Here is a 27,084-nt window from a genome sequence, read left to right on the forward strand (position 1 = left end):
AGCTTCAGAAACTAACACAGTAAGTTGGTAGTGGAATTTGACCATACCCTGGAAGCTTGCACACAAGAATCTATGATTGCATGTGTAATATAGCAATAATTGATCAATTCCATGTTTACTTCCTTCAGCTGAGCAGCAGCTGGGTCTTTCAGCTGCAATCACAACTCCATCCTGAGCAGACTGTGCTGTACATAGCCTGTTTCTTCCTCCCCTACTACTTGTTGCTCTGACAGAAAAAGACTCCCTGAACCCAGCTCTGCACCCTCACTTCCACCTCACAGACATCAATACTGTAACCTACACAAAACTGACTCTTAGTTGTGCAGCAGTTTGCTACACAGACCTGGTCTCACTGTTAACATGCTTACTTGTCCAAGGAATGTTTGCAATGGCAGTGTGGTGGGGCACTGTCAGGTGCTTTGTGTATTTAGGAGTGATACCAAGCTCCTCTTTCATCACCCTGAGCAGCAGTAAGAGCTACACAATATCTGCTTTGGGAGTTTTCCCAAAATGGGCATTTCTCTTCCTTTTTTGGTTTATGCTAACTGCTTTTGCCCTCTTCTTATATGACCTCAAAGGAAAAGACCTTGCTGAGTGTAGTTGCGTGCTTTCTGACAGATTTGTTATTTCACCACGTGATGGGGAACATGCTGAAGGGTGCCTGACGCCAGTGCTGCCAGAGTTACTCTGGGTTTAAGCAGTACAGCTAAGGCTGCCACATGCAAGTGTTTGCAAATCAGGGAACAAGAGAAGTCACAGAAAAAGTCTAGGCATCTATCCTCAATTGCCCCTTAAAAGTTCCCAGCAGGGAAAATGGAAGAAGGATGTCAACAGCATCTTCAAAATTTGCTTGTTTCTGCAAAAGAGGTGAGGATAGAAGGGGAAACATAGTGACTTTATGTGACTTTCCAGGTGACACCATGCCAAGTTTTTGCATGGGAGTCACAGAGGGATTCTAGCACTGAAGGATACTGAGGGGTTTTTTTTGAGAGAAATTAAATGAAGAAACTGTTACAAAGATATCCCAACATTGCATACCTGTGCCAGGTATACCAACGTTACACACCCATGCATTGAAAGTCCACATGACAAAAGGTGTTTGATAATTTCAGACTAAAAGGTGCTTTTTGTTTTCCAGGGACCCATATATATTGCAGATATTCATATGACAGCTTCAGCACAAAACACATAAGAGTAAATACAGACTATTCCAGAAAGCAGAAAACAGCATGCTCAGTACTGGAAGTGGAAAAGAGATTATGTTAGTTATTAGATTTATAAGTTGAACTAAAGCTAGAAAAAAACACTCCTGTGTGTTGCAGCTCTGACCAAGTCCTGGCTCACTAATAACCTTTCACAAAAAGCACAATTACCTTGATTTTCCATATCTTTCCTTCCTTCACTCCCCTCCCATTCTTTATTTTTCATTTGTAATTGTCTGTCTTGGCAGACAGACAGTCCTGTATTCAGGACACAAACTCCTACTCATTATAATAGATCTCTAAAATGTTTTATCTAACACATATTCAGTCTGTCACAAGAATTACAGGAGAATTTTTTTTGTTATTATAGATTGTTCCTGCTCTTTGTTTATCCGTCTCAGATTTTCCCACTCTCAGATATGAACCCATGCACCAGCCAAAGCTCTGCTGAAAGCTGCTTCTCAGCAATAAAAAAATGAGCTCTTAAAAATCTGTCAGCAGTGGCCAGATGCACAGAGGTTTTTTAGTGAAGCAGCACAGTTAAATACCGTACAGAGCTCAGGCCTCCTGGATTTCATTTTATGTTAATGTATTCTTATAGAAAGACACAAAGAAATCTCTTAGATCTTCATGATAATGAAAAGGAAATTGATATATAAATCAGTGTGGTTTGACAATCATTTACAGATTGGGGTATTCTAACAGGAAGCATAATGTTGGGAAAGGCAGAAGAAAGGGACTATTGGCTTTAAACATATGACCAAGGGATGGTTTCCTCTTTGTTCAGATACTGCCACAGGGAATTGTAGCATTTCCTGCAAATCTCCATTTTCTCGCTTTATGACAACAAGTAAGAAGTGTGCTCTTCATAGAAAAGAGTCTGGGTGTTGGAATGTTTCTTGTTTTCAAACTTGAAAAAAATACCCATCTTTTACAGCTACAGCCATTTTACAGCTGTAGCCATTACACAATGGCCTGAAGAACTAAGCCACCAGTGAACTCAATGTGGGATTTGAAGTACGAAATGATGCTGTGATTGGTACATTATGAGGCTCCAAAGAGCTAGCAGGTACATCTAAATCACAGTTGCTGTTTTACTGAGTTTGCATGTAAAGTGCTGTGCTGAAATCTGCTCAAGAGCTGCAGAATATGATGTGAAAGTTAAAACTGCTGCTGGTAGTCACCTTGTGAGCAGAGGGGTGGCTCAAGAAATGTTGTAATTGGGTCTTCTGGGTCTGTACATGGCTGCAGGCACAGACCCACTGGTAATATTTCTAAGCTCCTGGATGGGAAGAGAGTTGCTGAATGAGGTCTCTGATCAGACAAGGAAATGCAACAGAAGTGCTAATGACCACTTCTTCGTTGTGTTTATATCTGGTTTCCAGTACAATAGGGCCCTGATTATAATTTGTGGCTTTTGATATTATTGTAATACAAGCAATTAGCTACAAATGAACAACAGCAATGAGTAGACAAGTTATACATAATGCATATAGATATGTAAAGAGCATGTCATACTGTTTGTACTCCCCAAACTGCCCCACCAAAATTTATTTATTACATATAGAACCAAACCCAAACACCAAATCTGTATCCTCTCCATGTAGGAGAAATTTGCACATGGATGAAGGATTTAATGGTCTGGTAATATCCCTGTAGCAAAGTATTAGCTTCAGTGCAGCTCCAGTGCAGCTCCAGTGCAGCACTGCAATGCTCAGCACTGCTCAGATATTAATCCAAATTTTACTGCTTGAGAAAATCCCAATTTCAAAATAAAACTAATGACAGAAAAATAACATAAATCCAGGAAATAAGCAGCAGAAATCTATACAACCATTGCTTAGAGAAGCCCTAAGCCAGCCCACTTAGACACTATGAAGTTTATCAGATCAACTTCAGAGATGCCTGGCTACAATCTAATGACACAATACTGAGATAAACACATCACCAGTATATCTTCACCAAATAAAAAGACAGAAAAAAAAAGAAAAGAGGAAAAAAAAAGAAAAAAGAAAAAAAAGACATTGAGGCAAGAATAGTAAATGATCCACCTGGGGACTTTCAATAATCGTTGTCTGAAACTGGTTGAGAATCAGGAGTTTGCTTCTTAGAACCTTACTTAAAAGCATCTGCTCTTCTTTTAGAAAATGTTTTAAGCATCCTGAGTATGGGAACTTTGAGGCTGGATATGACAGATGAAATATTATTGTTCCAAAAAATTTTAATGAGCACAGCTCTGCTGCCATGTGGATGGCTCGATGTTGTGTTCTACTGACAGGATGCAGATCACAACTCTTCACAGGGGAAGGCTTTGTTTGAAAAAAAATCTGGAGAAAAAGTTTAAGTTCATCAAGGAAGCAACACACACCTTTTTAAAACTTTCTGAAGACTGTGGTGTGTGCTAGTTGCTATTGGTCTGATATAATCCTTGGTATATTGAGATTGTGCCTGTAAACCACCCAGACTTTTAGCTACAGACACAAAATCTGTGGTGCCTGGAGGGGGAATAAGGAGGGAGCAAAGCTTGTCATTGTCTCTGGGAGACATCTGGGGGACACTCGGTGTTTGGAGAGGGACACAGTTGAGTATAGTCCATGCTGGTTTGGCTGGCAAATTGAATAGTTGTGACCACACATGTCCCATGTGGAGACAGCTCCAGGTGGTGAAATGAATGGCATTCATGGGTCAGAACTGAGTTGATTTCACCCTAAAAATGGGGAAAATCAAGAAGAAACCATGAATACAAAACAGGAGCCAAATTCCTTGCCAGTTCCAGATCTCCAGAGTCCAGAAATGCTTTGATGAGGCTCTGTGACTGCAGTTCCTCCAAGTCTTGCCCCTTTGATGCATACAACTTGACTAGCAGAGCCAGGGAAACATCATGAGTCCAGACTCCATCTGAAAGACTCTGTGTGCCCTGAGTCTGCACTAAACCCAGCCTTTGCAGACCCCAGCCTTGTGGAACCTGAAGACTGCTACCTGTAAGTGCTGTTTTGAAGATATTTTTGGGATGTATGAAATACAGGCAAAGTTTCTGGCATCAGAAGGAAAGGAAAACCTGAGGCAAAGAAGCACAAGGAGTGCTTTGGTGACATCATGGCATTCTGTGACATTCCAGTTCTGTTCAGGAGTCCCAAAATGACTTGCTACAGAACCAGACTAGGGACTGCTAGTGGAGGGAACAAGCTGAAGAGCAGTGAAGCAACTGAACTACACTAGGATATCACCAGCCCAATGAAAGTATGGTCCTGATTAATGTGAAACTAGGTTTGGTGCTTCTCTGAGCCTGGGAATTGAGGTCCCACAGGGAAAGTGTACAGGCAGAGGAAAAAGGAGAAATCTTGGTCAGGATTCAGCTATCAATGGGAAGAGTGCAACTGAGCACAAAGCCAGTGAAGGAGAAGGAGGAGGATGGCACAGCAGGATCCTTGGTCTGCCACTGAGCAGCTCTCTCCATGTGAGCAGATCATTTCCCTGCTCTGTCACTCTCCTGATCTTCACAGAGAGCCTGTTCTACAGGCCAGGACCAGGGTTCTGCAACACAAGGCACAAAGGACCCTTGAACAGCTTAGAAGGTACTGCAATAATACAAAGCAGAAATTGCAGCCACCAGATGGAGAAAATAGAGCACTTTCAGTCAGCAATTTTGTTCCTGGTAAAGTCCCATGCCACATGAAGCTTTGAGCTACAGCTGCTGCAGTGCTAAGTACAGAAAAGAGTGGTCTTTCTGGAATCTACTTTTAAATTTAAAAAATTGGGTATAATTTCCATGAAATGAGGGATGAATTTAGCTCATTTTGCATCATGCTCTAATTACCAACTGCAGTGAAATATTCTAAGATGATGTATCTCAGGCTCCATCTTATTTCTGGATCTTGCTCCAATTAATTCTATTTACCAGTTTACAGCACCTAAATGAGATGCACTGAGCATCAGGCCATGAGTTGCCTGGTCTTTCTCCCTTGGTACCCTGGGCTAATTGCTCTTCATAGCTACTGTAGTACTGTTTTGAAATCTTAGGACAATGGTATTAATACTCACTTGCTATCCAGAAGTTTTTTGAGACAGCCTTTTCAAGTGTAAAAATCTTTTTAAGGTTCCAGGTCATACTACAGAACTGAGAACAGTTATTTCTTCTCTTTCATATGATTTCTCTGTGGCCTGTTCTATTTCTGAATGCTAGAAGTGGCACTGCAAAGAGGGTATCTGTTCTGCAAGAAAAAAGGAAGGGGAAGTCTATTTTGAAGGAGGAAAAGAGGGAGGCTGTTTGAAGGAAATAGAGAACACATGGGAGAAAGGAAGGGTGAATGTGAGAGGAAGAGCACAGATTCTAGTGCAGGTGAGAAGCAGTAACCCAGTAACCCAGGTTTTCAATACCTATCCCAAATAAGGTGAATGTCCCCATTGTCAAATCTTGGGGCTAGCACAGCAGAGGCTATAGGTTCCTTCCAGGTCCCAAATAATGCTCACAAGAGGAGCTTTGAGGATGCTGCATTTTTCCCACAAAGAGTTCAATTTCAGAAAGAAAAAAGATTTGGTAGAAAACTCTGGGCCAACACTATTTGCAATCTCATTCTCATTTATTTGCTCAAGTAATCCCCAGTGCTTGATTTACGTAAGACTTGAATTAACTGTGTATTTATTCAGAGATCTTAAATTACACTGATGTGATGAGGTAAAATTACAAGCTGATGCAGTTTCAAGGGTATTAACAAGCACATGATGGTGAGGCAGATCCCACTTGCCACTGAGGAATCCAAGCCCATTCAAAGGTTTCTAGAGAAGGTTGCAAGAAGGATCTTTTACAAGTACAACTGCTTTTCATGAAGCAAAAATTCTCTTAGCACCGATGTGAGGTAGAGGGATGCAGTACTTGTCAGGGACTTTTGAATAAAATTAAAGGTGCTTGCTTGATGCTGTTCTTGGTGAACAGTCTTGGTTTGAGCTCAGACACTGAATGAAGCAAATTTTTGGATCTGAGCAATATCTGAATAATGTATGATAATACCAGGAATAAAACAAATTCAGATGAGCAAGAAGCTGGGAGCAGTTATGACCCTGATCTAATGCAAATTTTCTCTAAATATGAAGGTGATTATAACTTCAAGCAGAGGTGCCATTAGAAAAGACAAACTGAAATTGCCATTGCTTCTGGTGTTAGCTGTTTCTGAAGTACCTCACATTTCCAATAGATGCTTAGTGAATTCAGGCAATGAAAGCTAGCTATGAAGTTGTCACTGGATGGGATTTAAATGAAGAGGGAGGAAAATGATAATGTAAGTCTATGGCTGATGTGAGTGGAGAGTTGACAGGACCATTTGGAGTTTGAAGTTTAAAATTTGGAGGTCCACTGAAAGACAGAATCTGAGACAAAATGCTCATAAAGAAATGACTGGAAGTTCCAGTACTGAAATATGATGCAGCAAATAAGATACAGTTAGGAAAGAAAGCTATCTGGTCCATGAAGCTTGTGGAGATCATCAGCTTGAAGAAGATGAGGCAAGAGGATTGGGGATGAAAACTGTAACTGGTATAAAAGGATCTGTCTGCTTTGCCTAAGTGGTGCCAGTGATGCATGTGGCAGAGCTGCTGGTGGTTTGCACCACGTGAAAGGGAAACAAGGATACCCACACAGCTAAAAATGGTTAGGTCAGGCACACAGGAGACTTAGAGGCGTTCAGAGATGGACAGGGCAGGTCTTGAAGTGGGTTGGGGTTCAGGAGCGCCTGTGACGTCTGTGTGAGCAGCATTATCACAAGAGGGAGCTGTCCGCCTGTGTGAGATTGTCACCCCGGCCAGAAACTGCGGGGAAACAGCAGCAGGGCTCTCAAATCGGAGCAGGAGGCAAGAGATCCCGAGTGCTCAGACAGACAGTGACCATGGCAGCACAGCATGGGAGGGCACGGGCTGAGCTGGGCTAGCAGAACTAATCCCCCAGGGCAGGCCACCAACACTGCACACTGCTAATTGCTCTTCTGCAAGTCAGGTCCTGCATGGTGCTAGAGCTATCAGTTAATTGTTTTTTACTTTTCTGTAGGCTTTGCTGGGAAGGGAGAAAAAGGAGAGGCGCTTGGTCAAAGTCGGACAAGGTGCTAATCAGAGGTTCATGTGACAAGGCAGCTGATCACCAAGGCTCCGACGGTGAATTAAGTCGATGTGTGTCGATCGGCTGTGAGCAGTGTCTGAGCACAACAGGGCCCGTGTACCCAGCAGAGGGCATGTGCACACACACACAGACACACACAGACACACACTCACACAGACACACACACACAGACACACACAGACACACAACAGACACACACACACACACACAGAGACACACAACAGACACACACACACACACACACAGACACACACAGACACACACAGACACACAACAGACACACAACAGACACACACACACACACACACACACACACAGACACACACAGACACACAACAGACACACACACACACACACACAGACACACACAGACACACAACAGACACACACACACACACAGACACACACAGACACACAACAGACACACACACACACACAGACACACACAGACACACAACACACACACACACACACACACAGACACACACACAGACACACACACAGACACACACACACACACAGACAGACACACAGACACACACACAGACACACACACACACAGACACACACACACAGACACACACAGACACACACACACACACACAGACACACACACACACAGACACACACACACACACACAGACAGACACACACACACAGACACACACACACAGACACACACACACACACAGAGACACACACACACAGAGACACACACAGAGACACACACACAGAGACACACACACAGACACACACACACACAGACACACAGACACACACAGACACACACACACAGACACACACACACACAGACACACACACACACAGACACACACACACAGACACACACACTCTCCTGCCTTTACCTCTGGGACATAATTTCTTAGATAATGAGCATATCAGTGCCCCAAACGGTATAAGCGGCTACAAGACAAAGCCAGAGGCATCAGGCATTCTGCTTGAATGGTTTGTGGTTTCTGTTACAGGGTCCAAATCCAACCTTCTGCTGAACTTCCACTTCTGATCAAGGTAATGGTTCAGAGGACCTAAGCAACATCCCTAAAATCAGGTTTAAAGACTGGCATCTATACTTACAATGTATGAGGCAAACCAGCCTGTAACCTCTTCACACCAGCCTGTAACCTCTTCACACTGAGCTTAGCTTCATCTTCCAATTATTTGTCTGAATGCTCATGCCCGATTTTGGTAGAAACAATTTACCATAGTCTGAGACTGAGCTGAAAGCTTTGTTTCCTGCCAAGAATCTTGAGAGGATAATACATATCCAAGCAATTTGCATCAGTGGCATAGCATCTAAATGCCCTACAGAAGGCAAACACAATATATTTGTATGCTCCATGGGCAGGAAGACAGGCAGTTCTTCCAGTGGAGGCACTAAGATATGTAATGGATTGTGCTGTATATGTTCAATGATGGGTCAAGGTACAGAAGATCAAGCTAAAGGGAGAAAACCACTGCAGGTTGAAAAGTTAGAAGGCATTACAATTACATACAGAAGAAAAGGGTGTAGTCTTGTCGATGGGAGAAATGGATGAAGATCAGGGGTCTGGGCTCCTTGACCTCAGGCAAGTCTTCCGAAATCCCACTTCCTCTCCTACCCTTTGTCTGTGTGGCTCCCAGGAGCTTCAAGACAGGATTGGTCTCAAGCGCAGGAGTAACTGTACTTTATCTCGGTCATTTCTCTTAAGACATATGATAAAATCACTTCATATATATATAAGTATTTATATATATATATATATGTATATATAAAGCAACCTTCGAGATAGCGTAAGAAGCTAAAAAGGAAGAGACACAGAATGCTTTGGGAACATGTAGGAGGACCAGAGTTCACAGCCATTCACAGTTCACAGTTATTAATCCACTTTCAGGACAAGCCTTTTACTGAAGTTTAAAATTAAATTTAAATTAAAGAAAGACAGGAAAAGAAAGACAAGAAAAGAAAGAAAAGAAAAGAAAAGAAAGAAAATAAAAGAAAAGAAAAGAAAGAAAAGAAAAGAAAAAGGATTTTATCTCGAGCCAGCGGTCTGGCTCCAGCCTCAGCACCCGCCCGCCGTGACGCCGGCAGCGGAGCACCCCCCCGCGGCCCCGGCCCGGCGCGGGCAGCCCCCGGCTCGCTGCGCTGCGCTGCGCTCCCCCCGGCGGGCGGCTCGGCGGTGCCCCGGGCGCGGCGCAGGCGGGGGCCGAGTCCGCGCGGCCACTTGTTGATCGCGGCGGCCGGCCCCGCCCCGCGCCCCGGGCTCCGCGCCGGGGCCAGCCCCCCGCCCGGGCTAGCCGCTGCGCCGCCGTTCGCATTCTTCTATTGCAATAGCGCAAACCCCTCCTTTATTTTTTTTTTCTCTCTCCCTTTCTTTTCCTTTTTTTTTTTTTTTTTTTTTTTTTTTTTTTTTTTTGCATGAAGATGGCGGCGCCTCTCGCCAGCAAGACAGGGTCCGCCGGCACCACCAGCAAGCCTCCCTTCCCGGAGCTGGATTTCCGATCGGGAGCCAGGGTGGAGGAATTAAATAAACTCATCCAGGAATTCACCAAGCACGATCAAAGGGAGTACGACGACCAGCGAGCCCTGGAGATCCACACGGCGAAGGACTTCATCTTCTCCATGCTGGGTAGGGCAGGGAGCGGCGGGGCGGGGGCGATGCCGGCCGGGGACCCCCGGGCAGGGCTCCCGGCGGTGCGGCACTAGCGGACCCTTTCCCCGCGCCGCGGGCCGGGCCGGTGGGGGGCCGCTCGCAGGGCAGCTCTCACCCCTAGAAAACTAATCTTTCCTGTCCTATCCAACTAGCCTTTAGCAGCGATGTATTTATAAGCACAGAGGAAAGGCTGGGTCGCAGAGCTGACCCGTGCCCGAGAAACACGCCGAGCCAGCAGGGCTGCAGGCGAGACGAGCCCGACCCTTTATTGTTTTTCCCCCCAACTATCGAGGCATAGGAAACACAGATTTTATTTTTTATTTTTTTTTTTCTAGACTGCTTATTTTGGTTATTAGACCGGCGGATGCTTGTACAGGAGCATCTCCCGAACTGCCTTTCTTGCCAGATTGTGGCGGGGGAGTCTTAATCTATGTGAAACTTTGAATCGCGGGCAGGGATCCTTAAACCAGGGTGAAGCATGTGTTGGCCCTTGCGGAAATCACCTGGGCTCTAGCATGACTAAGGTTTCTTAAGAGTAACAGTAGAATGACTAACACCTCTGATTCTCCAGCTAGTCAGTTTCTGATAAATATTTACCTTGAAGTAACTAAGAAATCACTCAGACGAGTAAGAACCTTCAGGATACAAAAGGATGCTCTTTAACATGCAGATTAGACCTTGAAATCAGTCATCCAAGTTTCAATCATTGTCTTAAACACCCTCTCAAACATTTTTGCGTAAACAGGTGCTGTGGCCAGTGAATGGTTCTTTGTAGCTCAGAGGTGCACATACACCCTTAAAGCACACTTGGCATAAACCAAGCGTATGGTTTACATGTTACCTGCATGACTTTTTTCATCCAGAAACACAGAGCTCTCCTATTGCAATAATTATTATTTTCTGTATCAAAGGATTGTCACTATAATAGAGCACTTCCTCTATAGCCATGAACACACCTACACCCTGTAATGAGAATCTACCTGTCCCGCTGGTTATCTTGTAAGATACCTGGATAAGTATAATTTCCTTCTTTATGGGATTTGCACAATTTTATGTGTGTATTGCTTTTTCACCAAGGGCTGGACAGGATATAGCAGACTAAATTTAGACTGAGAACAAGGACAACAAGTTGAAAAGTCTACAGTAGAGTGTATATTTATAGTTGCAGTTATAAATATTTTTCCCTTCCCAGTTAAACAACAGAAAAGATGTGATGAAGCCATGGTTGCATCAAAGCCTGTAGGACTTTTATTCTTGAAAACCTGATCTGGTGGAAGTCATCCAGTATTATGATCTGATACATTTTTCAGTCAGGGCTTTAAAAGACTGACTAAGGAAGCTTGGATGGATGGGATGGAGCAAAGAAGAGTGGAGAGAAAACAGCTATAGCTGCCGTGTGGCTAGCGAGTAGAGAAAGCTTTGTGTGATCCTGTTTAAGCATTAATAGTCTTTGCAGGGTACAGGGATCACAGAATTTCTTCCTGCTTTGTGTGGGGGAAGGCAATAGAAGAAAGACAGAAGAATGAAGTGGAGCATGCCTTGTATTTCTGCAAATACACCCTAATGCCTTGCTGTTCGTGAAACAGAGAGCCTTAGGCTGTTTAGAAGTAATGTAAATTAATGTGGTTGTCTTTCTTAATATAATGACTGGGAAGTGAGCATTCTTCAGTTTTAAATGTATAGCTAAACCCTTGGTTTCAACAAAAGCTGTGTTTCTGTGTAAGTTATACCTGTTAAATTTCAGTAAGTCTTGTTTCTGAATAAAAGAAGAGACTTGAGGGCTGAGCCCAGGACAGGAATGGAGATAGGATGACTGATTTGTCTGCATTAGACTCAGAAGTTGTGTTTGTGGATCAGATCCTTCTTAGCGAGAGAGGCTCTTAAATCTGAAAGGATTTAACTTATTAATAAACAGCTCTTTCCCCTGTGCCTGATCCCTCACATACATACTGCTCTTATCTCGTCGGGTGATGATAGGAAAATTAAACATAGCTTTCCTGATTTAATTACACTGGTGTATAATTGGTGGATGAATGATAGGTGAGGAGACCTTGTGAAGATTCTCAGATGTTTGTACTCTGCATGGTTTGCCCTCGAGGTCAGACTATGCTTTTAATTTGTATTAGCTCTGTTTCATCTGTGTTGTCTTGTCCTGGCTATAAGCAGTTGAACTCTGGGAGATCTAAAGGTGATCTGTGAGAAGATTAAGGAGAGGTACTGCTTGTCGAGTGTTTATCCAAAATCTTGTGCCCCAAGCATTAGAAGAGGACTGCAAATGACTTACCTCTCTGGTGGGCGAAGTGAGTATTTTCTGAATGTGGGTAGTTCCTGGACATTCACAGTCCCTTTCACAGTCAACAAGACCATATGGTCTTGCCAACACCCTATACCAAAACAACAGGTGTATTTTGGTGCCTTTGTTGGGTAAATTCCTGTACTCACACTGAGCTATGCCTGATAAAACTTGTCTCTTTGATTCAGGTATAATTGAGCTTCAGAGAACGGAAAGGCTGTAGGAACCAAGAAAAAGAGTGGAGAAAAGACAGTCTTGTGTGCTGGGCAGAGAGCTGGCTAAGAGACCAAGTCTCTGCCTGCTAGTCATGAAAGGAGTTAATTACTTATTCCCCTGGTGACTCGGTTTTGGGGAGCTTTGTGCTTAAAGAGTGATAAAGGAGTATTTTTATCAAATTATGATATAACAGTCAATGTGTCGTGGTTATTTTGATTTTTAGAGCACTTGCTGCCATTGTGATGGGAGGTGCATAGCAGTCATATTAAAAACATCTTAAGAGTAGCTGACCTAGAGATTTGTTCCTGCAGTACAAGTACTTTCAGGAAATTCTTTAATAAACACTACCTGTCTCTTTCTGTTCAGCACCTAAGAAAAAGTGTTTTAATTCACAGATGTGGTAGGCTTTAAAAACCCATATATTATGCTCTTGGAAACTAGAACATTGCATATAAAATAACTCCTTGAAATTTCTAGTGCTACTGCTGCCTCAAACCAACTCATGTTATTTGGACTACTGACTCTAGAATTTTATATAGTAACAAGAGAAAAGAACAAAGATATATGAATAAGTATAGACTATATAGAGCTATATTCTCCACTCCAGGTACACATCAGCATTCAGTCATCTAGAGCAGTTTTCAAGCTCTTTGGGTTGGTGTTTTGTTCCTATTTCCTACTATTATACTTCTCAGTAGAGGCAGAAGACGGATGCTTAGGACATTCCATGCCGTCATTCTTCCTGAGGAATCAAATCAGGGAGAGGACTAGTTTAAATTGGTGCTAAAGTGGCCTTTTGGGGTTTTAAGGCCTCTAGTGTATCTTTTTGTCACTTCAGTGGTTACTTCTGTGGGAAGTGCCCACCAGGGCAAGCCATACTGTGAGCATCTGCAGCTAGCTGCAACTTAGAGCTGTTGACAAGACCTCTAGAGAGCTTGTCTCAGCACCTGATACAGGAGAGGTGGTGATCATAGTCTGAGATCATTTCCTCATTCTCTGGTGTCTGCCTGATGCTGTGCTGGGTGCGTTAGCAAGTGTTTGTGATAGAGGCAAGTCCCAGAGTGGAAGCAGGGCTGGCATCAGCAGATGATTTCTGCTGCCAATACCAGCTTCCCAAATGGAGTGAGCTACCCTGCTGAGCCCCTGCATCTGTAGCAAGGCTTCCAGATGTTTTTTGGACTGATGGGCCCCTAAAATATGTGCTGTGGAGGTGCAGATGCTGTGCTGACAGCACATGTGTCCTCACAATAGCTTACTTTTATCAGCAGCTTCTACAAGGAAAGAATTTTCCAGTCTCCCCCTGTACCTGAGGTGTGTGTAGCAGAACAGCATGGCAGTGTAACTCTTGTGTGGGTTTGTATGGCATTCTCTTTTTCTCCCCTTCCCTACCTGCCATAACTTGCTGATAAGATCTATTGTAGATTAGATTTCAGGCACTGTTTGAAGTGTTACCTGTTTGTCTAGGACACATCATGGAAATTCTCTGGTTCCTGTTGTAGTCTTGAGCTGATGAAATAGCAACAGGATTGGAGTGATCTCTCTAGGGTTAAGTCTTTTGTGTGTGTGCGCCTTCTCTCAAGAGAAGCCAATCATGATAGGAGCACAGTGTACTCTGAGGCCTATGTTAATGAAGGCTCTCTGCTGGCATTCCCTGTGCTGCTGAATGCATAATGCACAGCTGTTAAAAACAACCTTACTCCATCGAAGATTTCATTTCTGGCTTCACTTGTGTCTCCTCTCCCTGCAGACCACATATTCCTGTATTTGCATTTGAGGCTGTGGGGGTTTCTTGGTGGTTTTGTTTTTCTTAATTAGGGGACAGTGTACTAAACTGGTAAGGTAAGCCTACAAAGCATTGGTAGCTTCTATTTGGTTGTACCTGCCAGAAAGCAACCAATTTCATCTCACTGGGAATTTGTTAAAAAAGGTTTGGTAGTCTCCTCTGTCTCTTTGTTCAAAGGGATTGCTGGTCCATATATGTGTCATCAGTGAAAACAGATTGAAAATCTTTGTCTCAATTTGTTTTAAGATGCTGGTATTTTACTTGCTGAACTACTGTTTTGAAACATTAGTCTGTGATGCAAAGTATTTAGTTTAATAGCCAGGAACATGTCCTAAGGGCACAAATTCTCATGGCAGGCTTGTCAGACTGCCCACTGCCTGTTCCTTCAGTCTGTGGAAATATTTGTAAAAGGTTTGGGTGAATACTTGCCAAGCCCAATTATGCAATTATGTTTTAAGGGCAATTTTATAATTACAGTGGAGGATGGTAACCAGGATACAGGAGTTGTTGAGGTTTGATTTTTCCTATTTTTTTTTTTTCCTATGTGACTTTGCATGAATGCTAAAATATTCGGAGCAATTCTAGTTAGAAACCAGTTGTTCAACTTTCCTTTAAACAGCTGGCTACTTTTATAAGTGAAGCTAAATTAAAGATTACTCAAACATTGCTCAGGAAGGCTGGAGGACATGTTTTATTATAGCTTTGGTAATCTGCAGGTTGGATGTGTACTCAAAGAACTAGAGTAGCCCATAGACATTGTCCAGTCTAGAGGAAACTCAGAGGGTAAAAGTCCTGCCTGGACTTCTCGAAGAGAATCTCCAAGCTGGTCAATTTTTTTGGACAGCTGGGATTGTTTGTCATAATTTGACAGACATATGATAATATGACAGATGCCAGGTTCCTGCTTTGTCTCCTGCACAGCTGAAACTTTTACACCTTTTCTTGGGCCTTGTCATGTGCACTTTAGCATTTAGGTCACCTTTAGGTGCATTTTCCAGTCCTTTTGCCACAAAGATGGTTTTCCCAGGCACAACTCTGGAATCTTCTTCTGCCCTGGTCAAACCCTGTTTGTACTCTGAAGGCTTGATTAGGTGAGAAAGTGCCATGAAGAGATGTGGTTAAGGCCAAGATTGCCTTTCACCCCCAGTCAAGGGGTCTTGAGTTACAAGGGCTGCTTCACCACAGCACTGTGAATAGTGATTGAGATGTCAAATTCCACTTCCAAGCATATCTGTGTGAAACCCTGTGGTGGCAGCTGCAGGTAGAAGCTCTGGAATAGACCTGTCAGGTTTCTCTGAGTCCTAAGAAAAATGACCTGCCATTAAGTCCCTCACCTTTGTCTGGGTGGTGCTGATGTATGAAGCTCACTTGAGAAGCAAGAGCTGTAGATCATCTGCTGTGAAAAGAGAGGCTTAAGAGTTGAGTGCATTATATAAGGTGACATATCTCCTGGGTTTTCCCTTAGCAACAGCTGGGGTGGGTTAAGTTCCATGTCCTAAAAGAAAACCATGAATTCTGCCCATTCATACCTTGGCCTGTTATCCTCTGAACTGGGAGAAAATTTTTTGGGAGTGACAGTCCCTTCATGTGTACAACATATTATGTTACATTTAGACTGTCTTTAATTTGCTTATCTTTGGGGTATGAAACAAGCAGTAGAGTAGGTGGAGTTCTGGGGAAGCAAAGGGGAGTATCTGCCCTGGTTTTTTCCCTTGGAAAAGCAGAAGACCTATAATGGGAGCTAAGTGGAAAGCAGCTTTGGAGGTTGAATTCATAGAATGTCCTTTATTGGGAAAAGAGCAGTGAGCCTGCATGGGAGCAAGGGTGATGGAGCCGAAGAACAACCTCTAGCTGCATGTCTCAGGATGTTGGTTCGAGTCTTGTCCTGATGACTCCTAGTGTGGTGTGAGTTCAGGAGCTGAACTGTAGCTTTATTGGAACTTACAACCATATTTCATAGGTTCCCCATCTTAACTATGGATTTTATATCCAGTGAAATTTTATGACTTCTGTTAGTACAAACCTCTCTTACTGTCTGACTAACAAAAATATAGGAGTTGGCTTTTCTGGGGTTTTTTTTTGGGGGGGGGGGGTTGGGTTTTGGTTTTTTTTTCCCTAATGGAACTGGAAGGCAGCTTATGAGACATTCAAAATAAATCTTTTAGCAGCAGCTGATGTTCCAATTGACAGATGAAGCTATGGATTTTGCTGTGTTTCATTAAGAGAACTCCACTCTTTGCTTTCATTTCTGCCATTCTGTTGCATTCCCTTTTACTGTAAATAGCAATTGTCCTGGACTGAGTGGATTAATTTGTGCCTTAGTACTTCAGCCAAACTGACAGGTCTCTGAATCATGTACTTCGGCATTAGATAAACTTTCTGCAGTTCTTTCGAAGCACTATTTTAGTGAGTGTGTAGTTGTATAGCAATCATTCAGTTTGAAGAAGATAGATTCCCTGGTCCCCAACATATTTGACTTTTGAGCTTCTAGTAAACACTTGATGCTGAGAAAGTTACAACTGTCTTACTAATGCATTGTGTTTCAACTGTCAGACAGTCTGATTTTAACCTAATTTGAAGCATTTAATTAGAAAGTTGTTAATGTATTTTGTTATGAGCATCCAGGTGTCAAAAGTACAAACACCATTGAGTTGGGCTGATTGGTTGCTCTGGGGTCCATAGTATCCATATCTCTGACACAGCAGTGGTAGCTACTGCCACCCACTCATGTTTAGGGCTGTGGGCAGACATTTTCACAGCATTGGGTAGCTTCAGCTGGTAGAACAGGAGGTGGGTGGCATCTATTTCAACCTAAGAAAATCATTCTGTGGGTGAAACACTGAGTCAGAGTGAGGACACCCTAGACCTCTGTTCTGAACTGCCCCCAAATTTATACAGATGTATGCAAGTTTTTGAATATAATGGTATGTAGTAGGGCTTTGGTACTATGAGAAGCCTTCCTTGTCTCCTGTGCTTCAGCAGTCTCTGAAAAGGTGGGGTGGTACTGGAAGAGTGGAACATTGTGGTGCTGCAGTTCTTAGTGGTAGGATGGTTTAATTGTGCAGCTCTCCCATGTAAAGGGAAGTCTGGTTCTTGCCATGAAGAGTATTTAAATAATGAAGGCAAATAGTTGCCCTGTCACTGGGTGTTGATCTAGTGGCTTGGAGATCAAGTACAATTCAACCTCTATAAGAGAGATTACAACCTGACCCAGTTTTAGCAAGTAATCTTATTTTGTACTGAATGGATCCCAAAGCAAAATTGGGACAAATTAGTTTAAAGAATGCATCCTGTCCATAGTGTGCATACTGATGCAATTTGGTGGTGTAAGGCATTGTCTCTCAGTAGAAGGCAGCAGTTTGGGACAGAAGGCAAGGGAAAAATACAATACATGGCCAAAACTAGACATCCTGTTTGGATAGCTGTTAGCAGTGAATTAGTGATTTTTTTATTATTATTATTATTACTATTTTTTTGGTCACATGACACACTTAAAAGGTCATAATATGTGAGAAAAGTAGAGGTTTATGTGGGAGATGTTATTGATCTGCCAAGAGCTTCTTTGTATGGCTTGCAGTCAGACCATACTGACCATTCCATCCACTGATGGAGTGAGAGTTCATAAATGATTTGGTCCAGAACTGCTGAGCAGCTAGAAAACACTTTCAGTTTCATCTGGAAATAACAAAGTCAGTTCTTGCTTTACTGCATAATCTGCAAGGTAGAGTGCTTTTTTTTTTTTTTTGTTCTAAAATGTCATAACTCTCCAGTTCCTGTTTGTGGGATCTTTTGGCACTGCTCCACAACCCTCTCTGAAGGATGGATGTTTTTATTCAGTGGTGCATATTTGACCCGGTTTAGAAAATGAGGTGCTGAGGTTGTGGTATTAAACATCTATAAAAATGCTAAGACAAACATTGCAATTAGCTTCTGTGCCTTTCCCTTCAGCATTTCTACTTATTGCATTTCAATAGTCTGAAGAGCTATGTCTTTGTGATGCTTTGGGCGACTCCTCTTGGAAATGAATCCCGTGCTGATAGCTCTGGCTGCATCCTATCCACAGGCACGTGCTTGGAGATGTTTCGTGTTTGTTTTGTACCTCACTAATTAATCTATAAGTTAGTGGTAGAACAGCAGGAAAGCTGGATTTGCTGACACTTCATGAAATAATGATTTAATCCTTTGTGACACATTCCTGCTGAGTGTCAAAGCTGATAACTCTAATCTCTGTCCCCAGCTCAGTGCAACAGGAACCTGTTCTAGAGGGCATTTTGCATGATCTTGCAAGCTCTGTAGGTACTTGTGTAGATCTTGTAGGTACTTTGTGACCAATTAATGTAAACTTTTTTTGTACATTGCCACTTTTTTGTACATTGCCACTCTTGAGCATGATTGTACAGGATTGTCTGGCGCACTGAGGAACCTGGAGCTGAGAGCAAACAAAGGAGCTAACATTTGTCTGCTTCAAATTAAATAAGGGTTGTCCTGTGAGCAGTGGGGAAATGCCTTAATTTCCTTCTAAATCCTTCTCCTTTGCCAGCATTCAGATCAAGCCATGGTTCTATTCATCCAGAAGTGCTCCTTGACAGAGCTTTAAAGTAGTTTGAAAGGGGAAATGATGGACCAAGGGGGGTCTCAGTGCCCTGAGCTGGAGAAGTGCGCCTAAGAGAATGATCAACTCGCAGTCAAGCATGAAATTGTGTGGGATCTGCTGCTCCAGATGGATCCTTACAAATCTGTGTGGCCTGATGGGATTTATCCAAGAATTTTTAAACACCTGTTGATGTTATCACAAAACCTCTCTTAATGACTTTTGAGTGGTCTTGGGAATCCAGAGAAGTCCCAGATGTCTGGAAGCTGGCAGACATTCCTGATTTTCAAGAAGGACAAGAAAGAGGACCCCAGAAACTACAGGCCTGCCAATGTCACTTCAGTGCTTGGTAAAGTTATGGAGGAGATTATTCTGGGAGCTACTGAAAAACAGTTTGAAGACAGCACAGTCATTGATCACAGCCAGCACAGCTTCATGAGAGGAAAGTCTTGCTTGTTGAATCTGATTTCCTTTTATGACAAGGTAACAACCTAATTACCTTTCCATCAGGCCCAGCATCACCAGCTGGGCAAGGGAGGGGATTGTCCTGCTCTGCTCTGAGCTGGAGCAGCCTCACCTCGAGTGCTGGGGGCATTTTGGGCACCACAATGTAAGAAAGATTATATTAGAAATATTAGAAAGGGTCCAAAGGAGGCTGTGAATGGTGAAGGACCTTGAGGGAGAGCTGTGTGAGGAGTGGCTGAGAGGACTTGGTCTGTTCAGCCTGGAGGAGACTGAGGGGAGAGCTCAGTGCAGTTACAGCTTCCTCTGAGGGGAAGAGGAGGGGCAGGCACTGAGCTCTGCTCTGTGGTGACAGGGACAGGACCCGAGGGAGTGGCCTCAGGTTGTGTCAGGGGAGGTTTAGGTTGGGTATCAGGAAAAGGTTCTTCCCCCAGAGGGTGGCTGGGCACTGGAACAGCTCCCCAGGGCATTGGTCACAGCACCAGCCTGGCAGAGCTCAAGAAGTGTTTGGACAATGCTCTCAGGCACTGCTGTGGTTCCTGGGGATGGTGCTGTGCAGGGCCAGGAGCTGGACTTGATGATCCTTGTGGATCCCTTCCAACTCAGCAGATTCTGTAATTCTGTGAAACCCACTCCTCCTCATTCTATGTGATTCTGAATGCTGGGTTTGGATGCAAATCAGTGTTCAGGGATAGCTGAGGAACTGCTCTGCAGTAGTTAGTCTTTGAGATACAACCAGCAAAGCTTGCTTCTGTTCTGGCTTGGACTGTGAATTGCTGGTTAAAATAAACCTTTGGTTTAATGATATTAAACAAAAAAAAGTGCAGCTCTGCAAATAGAGAAGGGAATGTCACTGTAACAACACTTCAGGGCATCTGAAATTCATATTTTACGGTTTCATACAGTGTGCTGAATGGCAGATCAGATATTGGTATTGGCCCCTTGATGTATGGCCCTTAAAGCTTGAGTTGCTGAAATATCTGTATTTTGTAGACAGTAAGGCAACCATGTGCTAAGCAATCAGTAACTTAAGGACAAGAAGAGGAACAAAGTCTCTCTGCCAGCACAGCATGTCTCTGACAAGCTGAATTAAATGCCCATGTTTTTTTCCAATGAGCAAGCTGTAATGCACATCTAAGTGCATTATTGAGAAAAAGGAACCATTACAATTTGATTGAACATCTCTCAGAGGCTGCATTATGTAATAAGTTGTCTGTAAAAGTTTGACCCTGTACCTGCAATTTTTCTCAATATCCTTTGAATTTTTGTGGATGTGCAGAATTTACAGTTGAGGCAACAATATTACAGTGAATATAACCCCTTTGACACAGGCTTGTAAGATTGAAGAAAGACTGTTTCTGTGCAGTTATTTTAAATGTCTTAGGAAGAGATTCATATGTGCTATATAAGCAGATAGCAAAACTATTTTCCCAGTATCAGAGCTGCAGAATTAAGCTACAAGTTAGTCTGGAAAATCAAAGTTTAAAACATTATTTTGATTCTCTTAGACCTAAATTCTGAATCTGAACTTGGGCGTTCATGAGTTACTTTAAAAACTAGACAAACCTTCTCACTCCTTCATCCAAGTCTCATACAGGAGATCTGGAATAATCTTTTTATTTGCCTCTTAAAAATTCAGGTAAAGAAATCGTTGTTTAAAAATCTGCTCTCATGCTGAGGCCAGCCTTGTAAGATGTTGCTTGTATTTATATGAATCACTCTATTCTGTGTATGTCACTGAGTTCTCAGCTTCTTTTAGGTAACTCTTCACCTTAAAATGTGTATATGCCTTTGTTTTATTCTATGTGGAGGTCTCACCCCCTCCCAACAGAGCTGTTTCAGTGTGACAGGCTTCTCTGGGCCAAGGCCACTGCTTGGCGAGGACTGTACGAGTCCTACGGAAGAGATTTCTGTCTGAAGGAGACGGGAGTGAGGGAGACAAATGAACACAATCCCCAGACCCACAGCATGTTGATAGACCTCCTGTTGTTCTTAATTTGTGTCTGTAAATGGCACTGGTTTCCGCTGTTGTGCACCGAGACAATAATAAATAACAATCCTTAGCATTTATATACCACTTCACAATTTTCAGTGTGTTCAACACACATTAACTAATTCAGCTGAGATGCACATATTCTGTGAGCAAAACTACTCTTCTTGCTACCCAGGGGAACCTTTCATTACATCTGGGACAAAGCTTTTCTTTTTACCCTTAACTGGAGCTGTTGGCAGGAATATTCTATACAGGGCCTTTGTCTTTCTTTCTGAAGATTTTGAGCATTTGCATGTGCCCCTGTATGAACAGGAATTGGACTACTCCCAGGTCATGTGTGATACTGTGAAACAGATATGCAGGAGACTTGTCTTCGTATTTTGTGCGCAAGTATGCAGACACAGGGTTAGTAGATCTGTGGTTTCAGAAGTCATCGAGTTAGCAAAGATGTGGCTACATTAAGTGCATCTTTCTGGGCTTGCATAAAGCCTTCAGGGAACACCATCTCCTGTGGTCCTCGAGGCTCAGGAGGGGAATAAGTCTTGTCAGTTTTGACTACATTGGATCATCACACCATGTGCTGAATTGAGGAGGCTTGGTGGTTTTGGTGTACTAGATCTGGCACCTGCTAGGCCACCAACCTTTCTTTTGGGGCAGGGGAAAGCTCAACAGAAGCCTGTTGCCATGTAAGAGGTGTTTTGAAGGCAATTAAGGACATTATGTCCTATTATTTATAAACCTAAATCCCACACATGTTATTTGGGCTCCCAGACATGTCCTGGCATGAATCTAATCTGTTTGGCATTTGACTTGTTTTCTGCCTGGCATTTTGTATGTGTATAGAGCTGGTGAGAGGGACTTTGATGCACCCCTGTCTGCATCTTCAAGCTGGGCAGGATTGCTTCCACATTTTCTTTCCAAGAATAGCACCATTTTAGCATTCCATTAGGATGACTAGAAGATAAGCATCTTATTTAATCAAGTCATATAACGTGGGATTAGTGGTTTACCTGAGAAATAATGGTTTTGTAGTCTTTGTAAATTGATGCCTGGTACTTCAGAATGGCTTTACAGTTGTAACTCTTTTTCTGATCTGTGAGGTTTAGTTGTAGCTAGTGGTAACACTTCTGGATTACCTCTTTGTCTAATCTTTAAGTAACCTGCTTTAGAAGTGGTGCCTGCAGGTTTGACCTGAAACTGATTCTGCAAGATGAGCACAGAGTATAATTTTCCTATAAATGGGTGTATGAACCAGGAGCACCATTAGCCTTTTAGTGACCTAATTATGCAGGCAGGTAGCAGTGCATTTTGAGATCAGAAATCTCATCTTGCTACAGCTCTTCCTTCAGCTAACAGTGCATGAGAGAAGAACAGCATGTTTCTTGCAGGTGATGATTTCTCTTTCAGTGGCTTTGATATCCTCATTTTGTGTTTGAAGGTAATGTGCAGATTGCTGGGTGGCATCACTCAAAGTGACTGACTGAGCTGCTGCAGCATGTGAAGATGTCTCCAAGACAACTGATTTCCTGGTCAAACAGCACATTGGCTTCTGCCACAAGACATTTTAAGGGAGCTGGTGAGCTGAAGGAGCAAGATATTTTAAGTTAATTATTAGCACTGTAGCTGCCAAGTGCAGCTCAGAGTCTGAGGCTGAAAATGTACCTATTAAACACTGCAAAAGAATAACTTTTTTTAAAAAAGGATTGTGTTATTTGCTTAGCAAACTGATTTATCAGAAAATTTCTACCAAATAGGAATTAATTCCTTCCCTTCACAGTTCTTTTCCTTCAGTTGCTATATGTGGAATTTAGGGACCTTCTTTTACTATCACATTTCTTGTTCTATGTCCCTACTACCTTTCAACTTTGCTTTGTAAGTATTAGTGTGCCATATTTTTTCTAAAATATACCAAAAAAATAAAGTGTTTGTTTCCATTTTCCATCTGCTCTAAAACTCAGAAAAGTTTAGTGACTCCGTTCTATTCTAAAGATAATAAAAGCTTGAAGCATTGGATTTTTTATCCTGTGTTTTTCCCTCCTCCCAGTCCCCTCTGTCTCCAGAGGAGCAGTGTTACTGAAAAGATGTAGAGTATTTTGAATTTTTTCTTCTGCATTTCAAATTTTAAACTTTTCTTCTGAAAATATTTTTTTGCCCATCCTATTTGAAGGTGCAAACCAAAATCAAAAATACCCACATTTTTTCCTGCCCCCTTTGCAAGGCTTGGCTGTTTTGCTCAGCTGAACAAACCCCACTTTTGTCTTCACTTTGGAATAAGAAACAAGCAGGCTTGTTGGTTTCTGCTGCATTAATACTCTCCTCCCTCAGAGAGATGTAGTGGTTATCAGGGGTAGGGTGGGAGCTGCTGGCTGCTGTTTTATGAGATCTCCTTGAGGCTGCTGCTGTGTGGATCTCTAGCCCCAGAGACAGCACAGACTGAAGGAACAGGAGCAAAATATGGTTTGTGCAGTGGTGGGTAGTGAGAGCCCAGAGAGTGCTGAGAACGCTTGAAGACTTCCAAATGAATGTGCAGGAGAGACAGGGGGCTGTATCCATGCCCTGACCTCTGTCCCACAGCACATCTGAACCTGAGTTCTCAGCTAATAACCCCTAAGCTGCCTTCTCTGAGTGTGTCTGCCTTCGCTGGGGAATTTTAGGAATGTGGGTTTCAGCACAATGTTGCTGCTGTTCACCCTCTGTTCAGCTAAGAGCTTTAAAAGCTGGTGTGGGGTTGGTATTGCCAGGATAAAACCCCATTGTGGTTTGCAGTATTCTTTAAAGATTTATTTTCCTGGGTAAGGTTCCATTTAGAACAGCAGGAGTCAACATCAAAGAGCTGGAGAAAGGCCTCTTCCCTTTCCCTGACACAGCACAGCTTCAACCCTCTCCCTCCACCATCCCCTCTCCCAATTCCTTTGTTTTTAAGGCATTACAACTTTAGTGACTGTAATGTTGAAGAGACTGTAGTTAGTGTTGTATTGCTCACAGTTACAGGGGCAATTGATCTAAGGAGGTAAGAGGAGAAAGCCAGAGGGTACAGCTGGTATCACTGATGCAAACCTCTCTCTTTTGATGTCCCCTCCATGCTGATGCAACCCCATCTTTAGCCTCCAGCCACTTAAATTGTTCCTGTTGGAGGATGTGGGAGGTCTGTTCTTGGCCCATATGGGAGGAGGTTAGGAAACTGGTCATATAGGCCCCACCACCTGCTTGGCTCTGTGCACAGCTCTGTGAGCTGTGTGCCTTTTGCTGCATGTGTGTCTGGCACAGCAAAGCAGCAGGAGTCTGTGGGTTTGTTTTGTAGCAGATACGGTAACAAGGACACTCCTGAGCCAATCCCTGTCTGTTTCTGGTGGATAGTTGAAGGTCCTTCTATTTGCTTTGAAAAGCGGCTGACAAAGGAAGGCAAAGCAATTTGTGTCCTCAGCAGGGCAGAATAATCGTGTGACCAGCATCTCTGAAAGATCTTAACAGTGCATCTTGGAGTCCCATCCAAACTATGTTGATGCAGAATTCCTACACATGTAGGCATTCAGTGCTACACTTGATAACTAGGCAGTGATTCAAGCTATTTGAGATCCTACATGCAGCATTAGAAACAACCTGGACCAAAATGAAAACCCAGGATGATTCTGGAGGAAAATGTAAGGTTATTTTTAGGGTTATTGCTATTCTGTTGTGCACCAAGGAAGATAATTCTCCAGCTTTGCACTATAGTTCAGCATTGTTCTGCCTTATTCCTCATTTTTTGTCCCAATCTATTTTAACCTGCAAATATTGGTTGCTTGAGCACCTCCTTTTGTGACCTTGTATCTACTCATCTAGGTGCTGGACAAAGCAGGGGTTTGAAGCAATCCAGGGCTTGTGTTTTGTATAAAGTGCACTTAAATTTGTTCCTGGTCATCTTGCAGCAAAGCTGTTTGTGCTCTGCCTATGGCCTGGCTTGCAAATTGCAAATATCTGGATAGGATTTATTATCTCTGGCCATAAAATTTTAAACTGCTTTTAATGGTAGGCATTAAATCACTGCTGCCCCAATTCCAATCTCTCTGCAGAATTTCTGAGTTCCTAGGAAGGCATTTTCCCTGCCAGAAACCTTTGGTTTCTGAGAACAGAGGCGACTTACAGGGCTGTTCACAGGATGATGAAGCACTAGTTTGGTGAGGGATTTGTGTGCTGGCCAATGTCCAGGCATCTGTCTGGCTCCAGAGAGCAGAGCCAGGCAGACCTGGTACGGCTGTGATGTGACTGAGGAATGTTTGTATTGGTGTCTGGGTGCAGACACTCTGCTGGGACACAGGGACTGAATGTCTCTGCTCTTGGCTTTGTTCCTCCCTGATTGAAGTATCTTTGACACAGCAAGAAAACTGGAATTCAGTGTTTCAGCACTGAGCTGCTCACAACAAGCTATTTTATTTTTGTACATGTCTAATAAATACTGAACTGTTCAGTGTTGTCACTCAATGTGGCTTTGTCCCTTGCTGCTGGGAGTCTCTGCATAGATTTCTCTTCAGACTGGCAAAATACTTCCTCCAGGATGGCATGAGATGCACACTGTTCTAGCTGAGGCTGTTGTTTGTCTCCATTGCCTAGAGTACAGTGGCAGCACTAAAACAGAATCTCATGTTTTTCAAATCAATTAATGGTCTTAAAGCCCTTTTCATGACCATGCGAAGACAGCTGTGGCAGGTGGGCAGGAGATGTCTCCCTTGCCAAGGAAGGGGAGATGCCGCCTTCTGTGATGCATTTGCAGGGGAGGCAGAGGGCCACCCATGCACTTTAAACTGCTCCATCTTCCTCACAGCATTGAGGAAGATTGCCATTTCGTCAGCAGGAGTACCATTTGGTGTGTTTTGCTTTAACCCAAAGCTGGACATCGTAGAAAATAGTCATCCAAGACAAGGCTGGTAGGAATTGTTTAATGTCAGCATATCAGAAAAGGTTGCAAAAATTTACAGTATGCTGTAGCAGAGTTTTCCAGAGCTTGTGTTTGACTGAAGCAGGATAACTCCAGTCCCTAATGTGGTGTTTAAAACCACTGTTCATAGCAGTGATGGCAGTTGGAAGCAATTTTCTGGACCAGAGTAGCCAAAAGCTTAAAAACTTCTAATATTTGGTAATTTTCATCTTCTGGAAGATACATGCTGTCTAACACTGGGGTTATTTCACTTCCCTTACAGTGGGAAAGGCAGGCTATCATCAGTAGAGACTGGTAAGCCTGGACCAGGGTTTAAGCAAAACCACTCTCAGCAAGAATGCTTTCCACAAGTGGTTCTGCCTGTCTGAAGTTAAAAGGAGACTCTGACTTTTCTTCTGCTAATTCTCACACCTCTAAAGGTTGAGCAGTCCATTTTAACAGTGCTGCCGTATGGCTTCTTCCCATATTAGCAAGGAAGTTTGCTGAATATGGGCATCCCAGGGTGCTTGCGTCTGTCTGTCTGGACCTGTCCCATCAATTAAACAGGAGCTGACGTCATATTTGAAGGTCAGCTGTTTTATAACCTAATATTATAATTTTTTCCCCCCCTCTGGGTTTGTTATCTCTCTCCAACCTGCAGCTCAGCACCATCTGGTGCAGGCACACAAGGGAGAAAGATTAGAGAAAGTAAAGCAGCTTTGTTCGCTTCCCCCATTGCTTCCGATGTACAGAGGAGTCGGCAGTCTCTTGCAATATTGAATTTTAAGTGGTGGGAAGGGCTGGGTCCTGTTTGCTATCTGAGAGAGGGAAAAATAGTCTGCTTACCAGCAATCTGTTAGGAAGTGTCTCAGGATTCCTAAGGGCCTTACTGT

The 27,084-nt window shown here is 43.1% G+C and overlaps 2 protein-coding genes across 2 annotated transcripts in view; one reads left to right on the top strand and one right to left on the bottom strand.

The window, feature by feature from the left end:
* The window catches only part of LOC102104294 (Fc gamma binding protein), a 30,450-nt gene extending 20,826 nt beyond the window's left edge, over positions 1–9,624 (bottom strand). Inside the window, exons 1-2 of the mRNA XM_088061143.1 lie at positions 9,376–9,624; positions 8,823–8,952 (exon numbers count right to left, since the gene is read on the bottom strand). Coding sequence (XP_087917269.1) covers positions 8,823–8,952; positions 9,376–9,624 — 379 coding nt within the window. The remainder of the gene's footprint in view (positions 1–8,822; positions 8,953–9,375) is intronic.
* Positions 9,625–9,724: 100 nt separating this feature from the next.
* MB21D2 (Mab-21 domain containing 2) overlaps positions 9,725–27,084 on the top strand; it is a 60,421-nt gene continuing 43,061 nt past the window's right edge. Inside the window, exon 1 of the mRNA XM_005524974.2 lies at positions 9,725–9,935. Coding sequence (XP_005525031.2) covers positions 9,725–9,935 — 211 coding nt within the window. The remainder of the gene's footprint in view (positions 9,936–27,084) is intronic.

This window comes from Pseudopodoces humilis, chromosome 11 (genome assembly GCF_049639895.1).
Source record: "Pseudopodoces humilis isolate 2021_Gansu_Grassland_sample_001 chromosome 11, ASM4963989v1, whole genome shotgun sequence".
Taxonomy (NCBI): Eukaryota; Metazoa; Chordata; class Aves; order Passeriformes; family Paridae; genus Pseudopodoces; species Pseudopodoces humilis.